This window comes from Coregonus lavaretus (genome assembly GCF_964263955.1).
Source record: "Coregonus lavaretus genome assembly, chromosome: 24".
NCBI classification, from domain to species: domain Eukaryota; kingdom Metazoa; phylum Chordata; class Actinopteri; order Salmoniformes; family Salmonidae; genus Coregonus; species Coregonus lavaretus.
In genome coordinates this window covers 17428151-17442084 of record NC_140011.1, presented here as the reverse complement: position 1 = coordinate 17442084, position 13934 = coordinate 17428151, and the positions used below count along the sequence as shown (strand labels likewise).

At 41.8% G+C, this 13934-nt stretch overlaps 1 protein-coding gene across 1 annotated transcript in view; it reads left to right on the top strand.

Annotated features, from left to right (window-relative positions):
• LOC311099591 (rhotekin-like) overlaps nt 1-11126 on the top strand; it is a 47670-nt gene extending 36544 nt beyond the window's left edge. Inside the window, exons 11-13 of the mRNA XM_084140285.1 lie at nt 4442-4546; nt 5626-5718; nt 9889-11126. Coding sequence (XP_083996411.1) covers nt 4442-4546; nt 5626-5718; nt 9889-10040 — 350 coding nt within the window. The 3' untranslated portion in view covers nt 10041-11126. The remainder of the gene's footprint in view (nt 1-4441; nt 4547-5625; nt 5719-9888) is intronic.
• The last annotated feature ends 2808 nt before the right edge of the window (nt 11127-13934 follow it).

Here is a 13934-nt window from a genome sequence, read left to right as displayed (position 1 = left end):
TAAACAAGAAGACACGACGAAGACTAGCAACAAGATGCCGGATGCTAACGTATTGGTGATGCTATTCACCATTCGTGCAGAAATGGCTACATTACGCTCTGATTTCATGACTGAAATTCGTTCCTCTGTGTCAAGTCTACAAGCTGAAATTATGACAGAAGTCCAGTCAACTATGGCGAAACTACAAACAACTATCGCGACACAAACCCAAAAAATAAAGGATATGGAAACGTCGTTTACCGACATCGATAAGCGGCTTACCGAATTGGAGACCAAAAACGATGAGCTTACCTCAGAGAACGTGAAGTTAAAGGTTAGTCTCGATGAACAGGAAAACCGTTCCCGGAGACAGAACATACGTGTGGTCGGAATCCCAGAAGAGACGAAGGGGCGCAATCCTACTGAGTTCATGGCTTCTGTCCTGCAAGACGTCATCGACGGAGAGACGTTTGACAGGCCCCCAGTCATTGACAGGGCGCATCGCACTCTAGCGGCAAAACCACAGCCCGGTCGCCCTCCCAGAGCAATGCTGGTCTGCCTATATTACTTCCAGACCAAAGAGAAAATTCTTCAGACCTCCCGAGAAAGGTGACAGCTGAACTACAATGGCAAGCGGATCCATATCTTCCCATATTACTCTTCCAACCTGGCAAGACGCAGAGCTGCATACAAAGATGTGAAAGCCCACCTTCACAAGGCAGGAGTCAGATTTGGCCTGATACACCCAGATAAATTGAGGATTACTTTCCGGGGGCTAGCCACACATTTGACGACCCCCAGTCTGCGCTCAACTTCTATCGGGACAATATCCACTCAACAGCGGCACAGAACCCAGATCCGTGAAGGCTGCTAGTTATGTTATTAGGGTGCACACATGGTCAGTTTATGGACGTGAACGTGCATAACTTTTATTTGCCTTATTTGGGCAGTCCATGCACCGCATATAGATGACTACCTCGGGATGGAACCGTCTACCATGCCATGGTATACAAAGTAATCGTTAATAAGTGTTATGGTGTAATGTAACTAAGCTTTTGATTTATAGAACTGAGGTTCTTTTTCATGAATGAATAAGCCAAAGCCCAATGACGTTCCTGTTAATTTGCTCCTTTAGTTGGGCCTCAAGGTAGGCAAAGAGGCATAATTACTAGGCTATATTCATTTACTTTAGGCCTGCAATTTGTATTTTTTTATTGATTTATATAGGCTAGGCTACATGTGACTGTATGGTGTGTGTGTGTTTGGGCAAGTGCATATGAGTGCAATAGCGATTTAATGCTTAGGACAATTTAAAAGATTAGGTTATTCATTTTTCATCCACGTCCATAGATCTATGTTAATTCCCCTTTATTCAACATAGGACATAGTTAAACTTTTTTTTCTTCTTAAAAACCCTTAGTGGGCTTCCTGTTAGTAATGTGACAGAAAACAGGGTAGGTACCGTTTTTGGGGTCTGTCGTTTCATTTGGGGACTCTGCAGTAGGGGTTTTCAAATTTTTTGTTTGGGATTACACAAATGTCTTATTCATTATTTTGTTTTTGTGATGCACTACTCAGTCTGGGTTAAGTTATTCTTTAATACTACTGTAACACAAACAGTTCAATTAAAGCAGTCTCCTGGAATGTTTGGGGCAGTGGGCATGTGGTCAAGAGGAAGACAATTCTATCATTCTTAAAAAAGGAAAGGGTTTCAAATGCTATGCTATAGGAGACCCATTTATCTTCAACAGAACATGCTAAGCTGAAGAGGGACTGGGTGAGCCAGGTGTACTTTTCTTATTTTAGTTCAAACAAAAGATGCACTGCCATCCTTGTAAATTAAAAATGTCCCATTTATATTTGAGCACCAAGATACAGACCCTTAAGGACGATTTATTTTGATTACAGGTAATATACTTGGTCAACATATTACTATACTAAATGTATAAAGCCTGAACTCAGACTCCCCCACCCCCCCCACCCCAAATGTATGTCTGATATGATTTTGTTATTTAATCAACACTGCAAGGGACTTGGGTTTATTTCAGGAGATTTGAATTGTACTTTGGGTACATTGGATAAATCATCAACTGCTCCAGTCTCGAATCATAGAGCCTCAAATGCTCTCAGAAGCGTTTGTGATTCATCTGGTTTAGTAGACGTATGGAGAGTGCTAAATCCAAATGTCAGAGACTATACTTTCTACTCTAGACCCCATAATTAATATTCTAGGTTGGACTATTTTCTTATGCCCTCTAGTTACATGCATGTTGTCCAGTCATGTACTATTGGTCCTATAGTAATTTCTGACCATGCCCCAGTGTATATACAGTGAGGGAAAAAAAGTATTTGATTTTGTACGTTTGCTCACTGACAAAGAAATGATCAGGCTATAATTTTAATGGTAGGTTTATTTGAACAGTGAGAGACAGAATAACAACAAAAATATCCAGAAAAACACATGTCAAAAATGTTATAAATTGATTTGCATTTTAATGAGGGAAATAAGGATTTGACCCCTCTGCAAAACATGACTTAATACTTGGTGGCAAAACCCTTGTTGGCAATCACAGAGGTCAGACGTTTCTTGTAGTTGGCCACCAGGTTTGCACACATCTCAGGAGGGATTTTGTCCCACTCCTCTTTGCAGATCTTCTCCAAGTCATTAAGGTTTCGAGGCTGACGTTTGGCAACTCAAACCTTCAGCTCCCTCCACAGATTTTCTATGGGATTAAGGTCTAGAGACTGGCTAGGCCACTCCAGGACCTTAATGTGCTTCTTCTTGAGCCACTCCTTTGTTGCCTTGGCCGTGTGTTTTGGGTCATTGTCATGCTGGAATACCCATCCACGACACATTTTCAATGCCCTGGCTGAGGGAAGGAGGTATCACCCAAGATTTGACGGTACATGGCCCCGTCCATCGTCCCTTTGATGCGGTGAAGTTTTGTGCCCTTAGCAGAAACACCCCCAAAGCATATTGTTTCCACCTCCATGTTTGACGGTGGGGATGGTGTTCTTGGGGTCATAGGCAGTATTCCTCCTCCTCCAAATACGGCGAGTTGAGTTGATGCCAAAGAGCTCCATTTTGGTCTCATCGGCCATCCCCCGGTGGTGAAGGTAGGAAACAACACCTCCACTTCGCTGATCCGCAACACAGGGACCCCACAAGGGTCCCGTCCCGTCCCGTCAGGAAGTCCAGGACCCAGTTGCACAGGGCGGGGTTCAGACCCAAGGCCCTGAGCTTAATAATGAGCTTGGAGGGTACTATGGTGTTGAAGGCTGAGCTAAAGTCAATGAACAGCATTCTGACATAGGTATTCCTCTTGTCCAGATGGGACAGGGCAGTGTGATGGCGATTGCATCATCTGTAGATCTATTGGGGCGGTAAACAAATTGAAGTGGGTCTAGATTGTCAGGTGAGGTTGAGGTGATATGATCCTTGACTAGTCTCTCAGAGCACTTCATGATAACAGAAGTGAGTGCTACAGGGCGATAGTAATTTAGTTCAGTTACCTTTGCTTTCTTGGGTACAGGAACAATGGTGGAAATCTTGAAGCATGCAATGTACACAGATTGTCTGTTAAACCCAAGATGCTATTTTGACCAGGTCTTTCTGGGTTTCACTTCCTGCATTCCTTCTGTAGCATTTTTGTTCTCTGCCTTGTTTGGAAGCTGAAGCCAAGCCAGAGCAGCATTCCAATAGAAGCAGGGAAATGGCTGGGAAATAAAAAGGTTCTGAAGAGTTAAGGGATATAAAAAAACCTGGTGGTGTGTCCTAATTGTTGGTATCCGTTTTCTGTTGTCTGTGAAAAATCTATACAAATGTTCATCATAAAAAAGCAGCCCTGGTGGAATATTGTGTATCTCAGAGATGGCATGCATTACACACATACCAGAAATTGCTTGCACATGCACACAAATGCACGCACACACACGCACACAAACATATCCACACACACTTTACCTGCGCCATCACCGCAATCATTCTGGAGCTGAAAATTCTTCTGTTCTTCTGAAACGGTGCTATTAGGTAGTTGGAGGGTAAATTACTTAGTGTTAATACAGACACTGAATTATCTGGCACACGTATAGCGACAGGTGTTGAGGTTTGTCTTAATATGCTGAGAGAGGCCTGACTTCTGGAATACAGGGGTAATGCATGCGCAAGGCCATGCCAATGCATATTAATTATGAAAATCTGTCTGGAGAATGTTGCTTGATTGGCATTATACTGAAATTAAATAATCTCCTTGCCATACTACTCGGTCTTCTTCCTTCTTGGAAAAAGGGATGGATTGTGTGGGGTAAAGAACACATAAAGATAATGTAAATTAACTGTATTTAAATTGAAGTGGATGAGGGGTACATTTCACCAAGAAGCTGAACATATGCTACAAAGAAAATAATAGTAACATTTCAATAAATTTATTTTACAAAGACATGTCTACTTCTCACTCTGCAGGTCAGTGGAAGCAGTGTTGTGATGACCTGATGAAGATCGAGGTGCCCTCGCCCAGAAAATCCCATTTGGTCACAGCGAAGCAGGGGTCGCTTTACCACGAAATGGGTAACTATTCAATAACACACCACCATCACATAGGTCTACACACTCACTTACACTTAACACAGTTTGAATGATTCTAATATTAGTCTGCAGACCTGCTAGAATTTTCTCTAAATTCTTAGACATTGGATGTGGGGAAATAAAAGATTGCTCTCAAAAGATGATATTGTTGTCATCAATATTTTAAGTAGTCCTTGTACAACAGTGCAGTAGTGCGATTTCTTAGTAAATTGATATTTTCTGAATCTTCTAAACTAACTTCTTTCCCCACACGCTCTAAAGAAGTGAAAATACAGTTGATCACCATTACCACACATTTCGGGCTTTAAGGTAAAGCGAGGGATACAATAAGCATAAAGAGCAACGGACAGAGTGTCTTCATAGAGCTGGTGAAAGACCTCAAGGTATTGAAACCCCTCTCTACTTTTAAGGAAGATGGATTGAATGAAACCTGCTCCAATAGAGACTGGGATGAAAAACCTGTTTTGAGCACAAATGGCAATAAAACATTTTTCTTTTTAAATTACTTTAACCGATACGACAGTGTACATAGAAGCACAATGGTGGCATTATCTCCAACACCTGTTAAGTATACCACAATGACTCAGATGGATCAAGGCCCTATTCAACTCTAGTCTCTGTACCTAGCTAGCCAAGGGGAACCATAATGCATCAATACCTATGACACAGTTAGGGCGCTGTGAAAGATGAGGGGTAGAGAAGAATGTAAGGAGGCATTATTTCAAGGAAGTGCTGGAGGAAAATGGATCACAATTGATTTGTTCCTTCCGCATGCCTGATCATAATTGATTTGTTCCTTCTGCATGCCTGATCATAAGCTTGGGGCTATTTTAATAGATTCACTAGAACTTCTGTATGTAATTTTTTTTTTCTCCACCTCTTTCCACCCACACCTCATTTTCTCTACTCCCTCACTCCTTCTCTCCTCTCTCCTTTCCTTCTCAATTATCATCTATCATATTGTCCATTTTTTATACAACTATACTATACCTCTCTACACACACCCACTACTCATCATCCCCTTCCTCCTCCTCCTTTCTTCCTCTCCTCCTTTTCCTCAGTCACTCCATCTTCCCCAGGTGAGAGTGTGGTATTCCAGGATAACTCTGTGTCTGCTGAGGTGTGGGCCTGCTCTCCTTCTACTATAACCACAGGTAGAGTACCTCCAACAGTAACGGCACCACACACACACAGAGGAAACCGGCACTTCAACTTCACAACATGAGTCACAGTGGGAGTGTAAATAATGTGCCAACAACAATACACAACTTTCACCTGCCATGCCAACCAGTCTTGGCATGTCAACTACAGACTTACTAGAAACAAACCACAAAGGGCTAATGGGGTGATTGTAGTTGGGACTTGTGCTCATATGGTAGGGGAAACCTGCCAAAGCCAGGCCACATTAGAACACTCCATTGACTCTGAGACATCCAAAATCATTTTGACATGAACATTAAATGTTTATTCACCCGTCTGATCTGTCAGCTTACCAGACTGACACTAATCTCTAGAATATTACCACTGCTTTGTGAGACAGTTGTCACAGCTACTGCACTGGGCAGGTTAATAGTTCAGCTCGAGTTCTACTGTACATTTTTTTACATTTTAGTCATATAGCAGACGCTCTTATCCAGAGCGACTTACAGTTAGTGAGTGCATACATTTTATTTTTATTTTTTTCGTGGGAAACGAACCCACAAACCTGGCGTTGCAAACGCCATGTTCTACCAACTGAGCTACACGGGACTGTAGGCTTGTGTTCTTCTCTCCTAGTCCTGGAGAGCTTTTATTTCAGCCCAGCAGTAATACCCCTGATTCAGCTAATCAAAGTATTGGTGATCAGCTGAATCAGTTGGTATAGAACATTGGCCGCAAACAGCAGTACACTTTTTACCACAGTGAACCAGGTCAGGTCAGCAGCAACTGTGATTTCCTACAGTCATCTGAAACCAGAACTAATAGCTCTACTGTCAACAAGCCCGAGACACACTGTTCCTTGGAGACAATGTACAACATCAAACGTGAACTGTTTTGCTTGGTAGAGTGTTCGACTGACTCAGTCATTGTAAACACTGACTAAGCCAGGGCCTAATCCAAGTCAATGTGCCAAACACTCCAAATATCTCACTGATGGATAGCTGATGGATGTTTATAAAGAAAGGCCAGGGATGGGTCAAAATGGTTACAAAGTCTGAATTATGCCATAGTCATAGTATCGGATGCGTTGGCGTGTTTATACCGGAGCTAGGTGATGTAATGCATATGAGTCTGGTACAACAATGGACAATGGATGGCTGTGTGTAGGTTTTGCATTCTTTATATTGTGGATTTCAACCGTGTCATATGGTACCTTATTGTTATGATGGATTAAAGTAAACATATATAAATATTGGAGTCAACACACTCCTTAATTCCTTAATCCTGATCGAATCACATTAACTATAGTTCTGAGCTTTGTTTTTGTTGTCTGTCATCTGATTATTTATGATCCCAGGCTTATGTACTACCTTGTCCCACACATTACCCCTGAGACATGCCATCCACCCCGCCTATCTGGCAGGTTGCTGGCAGGTTGGCAGCTTCTCAACATCAGTAATCACTGAAACTGGGGGAGTCAAAAGAATGCTGCTGAACTGAAATCTTAGACCGGTACTCCACTGTGTGTGGTGGCACTTGTGTTGTGCAACATTCCCACAAAGCTGTTTGGCGAGGTATCTGTTGGGCGGGGTGGGGGTTTGGGTGAGTGTGTGTGTGTGTGTGTGCGTGCTTGTGGGTTTATGGAGGGGGGCTTGGAGGTGGGGGATTTTGGGGATCGCTGTGATATTCTCAGCCGGATTTAGAGCTCTCAACATGAAGAAATACTTGTAATAATTTCGTAGAATTGAAACACAACCACTTTCTGAAGCTGAAGTTTTATCGAGTCAGCAGACATTCGAATGGTGTCTCTGCGTCGCTCAGAGGAGGCTTTGCATAAAATGCTCTGTCAGTTATATGAAATGGTGCCAAATTTGTACTGTCACTAAATATGATCATATTTATTTTACAGTTATAAAACAGGTCAAATGTTATAGTAAGTCATTTATAATTTGATAGTTACTATATTTAGAAAGTGTTTCAGTCATTTCAAGCCCTATTGCCCCGCTTTTGTTGAATAGGAAAAAAATCATATACAGTGCCTTCAGAAAGTATTCACACCCCTTGACCTTTTCTACATTTTGTGTGTTACAGCCTGCATTTAAAATTGATTAAATTGAGATTTTTCTGTCAGTGGCCTATGCACAATACCCCATAATGTCAAAGTGGAATTATGTTTTTTAAATTTGTTTTACAAATGAATTAAAACTGAAAAGCTGAAATGCCAGTCAATAAGTATTCAACCCCTTTGTTATGGCAAGTCTAAATAAGTTCAGGAGTAAAAATGTGCTTGCCAAGTCACATAATAAGTTGCATAGACTCACTCTGTGTGTAATAATAGTTTTTAACATGATTTTTTAATGACTACCTCATCTCTGTACCCCACACATACAATTATCTGTAAGGTCCCTCAGGCGAGCAGTGAATTTCAAACACAGATTCAACCACAGAGTCCAGGGAGGTTTTCCAATGCCTCGCAAAGAGGGGCACCTATTGGTAGATGGGTAAAACATTTAAAAAGCAGACATTAAATATCCCTTTGAGCATGTTATTAATTACACTTTGGATGGTGTATCAATACACCCAGTCACTACAAAGATACAGGCGTCCTTCCTAACTCAGTTGCCGGAGAGGAAGGAAACCGCTCAGGGATTTCACCATGAGGCCAATGTTGACTTTAAAACAGTTACAGAGTTTAGTGGCTGTGATAGGAGAAAACTGATGATGGATCAACAACATTTTAGTTACTCCACAATAGTAACCTAATTGACAGAGTGAAAAGAAGGAAGCCTGTACAGAATAAAAATATTCCAAAACATGCATCCTGCTTGCAACAAGGCACTAAAGTAATACTTATTATCTTTTTGTCCTGAAATCCAATAAAGCACAAGGCCAAATCTACACTGGAGTTGCTTACCAAGACGACATTGAATGTTCCTGAGTGGCCGAGTTACAGTTTTGACTTAAATCTACTTGAACATCTCTGGCAAGACATGACAATGGTTGTCTAGCAAGGATCAACAATCAATTTGACAGAGCTTGAAGAATTTTGAAAATAATAATGGGTAAATGTTGCACAATCCAGGTGTGGAAAGCTCTTAGAGACTCACAGCTGTAATCACTGCCAAAGGTGCTTCTACAAAGTCTGAATTAGACTCAGGGGTGTGAATACTTATGGAAATGAGATAAACATTTATAAAAAACATGTTTTCAATTTGTCATTATGGGGTATTGTGTGTAGATGGGTGAGAAGAAAAATGTATTTAATCCATTTTGAATTCAGGCTGTAACACAACAAAATGTGGAACACGTCAAGGGGTATGGACACTTTCTGAAGGGACTGTATGTTTAAAAAATATATTTTTTTTCATAATATTTGTACTGTGTATTTGAGCTTGTGTCTTCAAAAGTGAGTGCACCTCAGCAATGTATAACAATTTTTTACCAGAAAGGTGAGTTCCAGAACTTTCTAGAACTATGCAGCATTACTAGTCTATTTAGGCAAAAATCTAAATCTTGCCGTAACGTTCAAGAGGTTAACGTCAGACAGAGATGTTTAGCCTTCTGTTTGTGTTATTCTTTCTTACAGGTAATTTAATATTGGCATGCAGCCACCCTCAGAGCTGCACCTGCTATTGTGATAAAGCATGAACCTGTACTCTCCACAGGGCTTTCGTTATGGGTGGGCCTTAGGGGGCCTGACCCGCTCTACCATACCTCCCTGCTCGCCGACAGAAAGAAGCGCCAATCTCTGATAAAGCATCCGAGCAAGCGAAACAATGCGCCTCTCAGTATGTGTAGCCCATGTATCTGATTCTGTCTGGCCAAAAAAGTATGGCAACATGCACACATAGGCGGACCCGTGAAAAAAACGTGCCCACCTATCGACATCAAATGCCCGTCCAACTGATTCAGTCTGGTGCCAGCCCTGACTATCCAAGGTCCCCATCACAGGTCCCCTTTGGCACGTGCAGCTAGATTAATAATTGGCCAGCCAGTAGTTATTCTCTATGGTATAACAGTACTGTTATAAAGGGACACATTAAATGGAGTGGAATAATAGGATTGTGATCTTTGTTTTTAAATGGATGTCTCTCTCTTTCTGTCTCTCTTTTTCTGTCTTCTCTCTCACTCTCGCTGTCTACCCCCCCTCTATATATTTATTCATTCCTGTGGTACCGGTGTAGTTGAAGGACCCTCCATGATTGCCAGGTTGTCCCAGTCAAGTGGACCATCATCAGGCAACTGCATCATCCAGGACAGGATCCACCTCTTACCAATCTCCAGCACCCCCCCACCCCCCAATTGTACTCCTGTTCTTGGGAGTGACGTGCAGTGACACCCACCTCTCCCATGACACAGTGTCTCTGTACTGTACCTATTACTGTCCTATAATAGCACAAAACAGCCACAAGAGGTTGCTGGTCAAGCTAAACCCTCTGGGCTGGGTTCATTGGCTGCTACCCCTTCACAACATGGATCAGTGCTGCACCCTGTTGAACTCACCACTGAACTTATCCAGTCGAGTTGACAGACATGCATCCACTTTGCCCTCCCATGCATATTTACTGAACACACCACTCCATCAAAACTTAATGAAAGTTGTGAACATTAGTATCTGTTACTTAGGGACATTTATTTGTTTTGATATGAATCACACACAGTGGCCTGACGCATTCCAATATGATTGCCACTCAGCCTTATCTAACCAAACAGGACTTAGAGGCTGCCAGGTCCTTATAGAGCTTTACTTAAATCAAGTTCAAGTTTTTTATTACACTCATATAGCAGTAAATACAAACTGAAGTATATGAACATACAAAATATCAATAAAAATACAAGAAACATAAACAAAAACAATTGTAAAAGTGTCGGTCAGGATGGGAGCTGAAGGATAGATGGTAATTTCCCCGGGAGTTGAAGCAGTTCAGAAAGTATTGAGAGCAGAGGAAGCGTTGATGATCTTTATGGGAGCCGGTTAGCCGGCGTCAGAGAGACAGTCAGCCTTAGCAACGCACCCCTCATGCTCTCCTTCCCCCGGGTTTTTGTAAATGTTTAGCTGGCTAGTCACTCCTCTCCAGGAATGCCCCAAATTGCGGGCTGCAATCACACACTATTGCTAATTGTAGCATTCCACACACTTGAGTTATTCTGGTAATGCAGCCTTGACCTTTTCTAGTCCAGACTCAATGTTTTATAGGACACTTCACTCTTCTCTTCACCAAACCCAATCGGCTCTAAAATGCAGTTTATTGATTTTAAAGGGTAAAAATATGTCTGTTTGATTTTGGTACTTATAGTCTTACTTTTAGTTTTTAGCCTTTCTCTTACTATTTAAATTAGACTGTTGTTTTTTTCTGACACAAAAATGCAATATGATTGCAATGCAAAGCATGTAGGATGGCAATAAAAACCTAAAACCCTTTATTTGTATGTCTTCCGATTGTTGTCATAAACTGTCACCTCCGTCAGTGGCGTGTCAACTCTCTCATTGATGGCTACCCAAATTGTTGTCATATTCACTGTTCTGTAGTTTATGCATCAACTATTAAAGGTCCAGTGCAGTCAAAATGTGATTTTCCTGTTCTTTATATATATTTAATAACTATGAGGTTGGAATAATACTGTGAAATTGTGAAAATGATAATGCCCTTTTAGTGTAAGCTGTTTGAAAAGACAGCCTGAAATGTCAGCCTGTTTTGTTGGGATGAAGTTTTGGCCTGCCTGGTGACATCACCAGACAGTAAATTAGTTAATATACTAATAAGAAAGAGTTACAAACTGCTCTGCCAATAACAGCAAATGTTCAGTTTTCCCCTAGACCACTCCCAGACAGTCCTGGCAAAATTCTTGCTTGAGAAAAGCAATTTCTTTATTTTTGACCATATGAATTGAAAACAATCACTTTAATGTACTTCATTGTTACTCAGAAATGATTTGATACTGAGGATAAAACTGCTGCATTGAATCTTTAAAGTATTTGCTGTGCTAAACCTAAGGAAATACAGTGCATTCGGAAAGTATTCAGACCCCTTAACCTTTTCCATAGAGCTCCGAGACAGGATTTTGTCGAGGCACAGATCTGGGGAAGGTAAACAAAAGATGTGTGCAGTATTGAAGGTCCCCAAGAACACATTGGCCTCCATCATTCTTCAATGGAAGAAGTTTGGAACCACCAAACTCTTCCTAGAGCTGGCCGACCAGTCAAACTGATCAATCGGGAGAAGGGCCTTGGTCAGGGAGGTGACCAAGAACCCGATGGTCACTCTGACAGAGCTCTAGAGTTTCTCTGTGGAGATGGGAGAACCTTCTTGAAGGACAGCCATCTCTGCAGCACTCCAGCAATCAGGCCTTTATGGTAGAGTGGCCAGACGGAAGCAGCTCCTCAGGCACATGACAGCCCGCTTGGAGTTGGCCAAAAGGCACCAAAAGGACTCTCAGACCATGAGAAACAAGATTCTCTGGTCTGATGAAACCAAGATTGAACTCTTTGGCCTGAATGCCAAGCGTCACGTCTGGAGGAAACCAGGCACCACTCATCACCTGGCCAATATCATAACTACGGTGAAGCATGGTGGTGGCAGCATCATGCTGTGGGGACGTTTTTCAGCGGCAGGGACTGGGAGACTAGTCAGGCTCGAGGGAAGGAAAAGATGAACAGAGGAAAGAGATCCTTGATGAAAACCTGCTCCAGAGCACTCAGGACCTCAGACTGGGATGAAGGTTAACCTTCCAACAGGACAATGACCCTAAGCACACAGTCAAGAAAATGCAAGAGTGGCTTCGGGACAAGTCTCTGAATGTCTTTGAGTGGCCCAGCCAGATCCCGGACTTGAACCCATTCTAACATCTCTGGAGAGACCTGAAAATAGATGTGCAGCAACGCTCCCCATCCAACCTGACAGAGCTTGAGAGGATCTGCAGAGAATATTGGGAGAAATATAGGTACACCCCAAATACAGGTGTGCCAAGCTTGTAGCGTCATACCCAAGAAGACTCAAGGCTGTAATCGCTGCCAAAGGTGTTTCAACAAAGTACTGAGAAAAGGGTCTAAATATATGCAAACATTTCTAAAAACCTGTTTTTGCTTTGTCATTATGGGGTATTGTGTGTAGATTGATGATATATATTTTTTTGTCCATTTTAGAATAAGGCTGTAACGTAACAAAAAATTGAAGGGGTCTGAATACTTTCCGAATACACTGTACCTGTTGTTCGGAATTAAGAGAAACATGCCACAGTGGTTACGAAATTAGAGCTGGAGCATTATATAGTGGTATTAAAAGAAAGAGACGTTTGGAGATTGTGTTAGAATTAATCAATCAAGGCCTTTAAACACTTGTTGGACAATACATCGAAATCCCTTTTATTGTGTCTTACAGAGTTGACATAAATCCACTTAAGTGCATTTTAATGAAAAGCTTTTTAAAAGTTAACTTGTTGCGCCTTTACATGATGTGGTAGCTGGTACTTCGGTCAATAGAAATATCAATAAATAAAATACAAATATTTAACATTTTGTTAATGTTATGGGGAAATGTTTTGGTTTTTTCCTGACTTTCAAGAATGCGTATAGTATATCATTGCTTGTATGTCAGTTGTTTGGGAGTGTGTTGTGAGTCATGTGAGGGACATAAGGGTTATAGGAGGCAGGTTAACCAGTTATTCCTGCTAAAACTGTAAAGGCCTGGGGTGAGGAGGGGGTGCTGTAGGATTATTTAAGATATCTTTGAAGAGTTAGGGTTTCAGATATTTTCTGAAGCTGGGCAGGGACTCTGCTGTCCTGGCTTCAGGGGGAAGCTGGTTCCACCATTGGGATGACAGGACAGAAAAGCGCTTGGACTGCCTTAGACCGCTGCGCCACTCAGGAGGCCCAGGAGGCAGGATTTATGACCACAGATGTCAAATCTGTGATTATGGGCAAATTTATATAGAATGATAGGTGTACTTACACTGAGTGTACAAAACATTAGGAACACCTGCTCTTTCCATGACATATAGCCCTATTCGGACGGGATTCGTTTTACTGGGGGAGGTCGGGTAATGTAATTATGCGAACGAGCACAAAACACCACATGTCATTTTAGTCCCATCCAAATCTGGCATGGCAGTCATTTTTACATAGCAGGAGAGTCACAATTCCAGCCAAAATAACCTGTTTTTTTGGCATACTCCAAACTCCAAGTCCCGTGCGAATCGACATCCCTGTGTTTTGAGAGAAATGTCTTGAGTT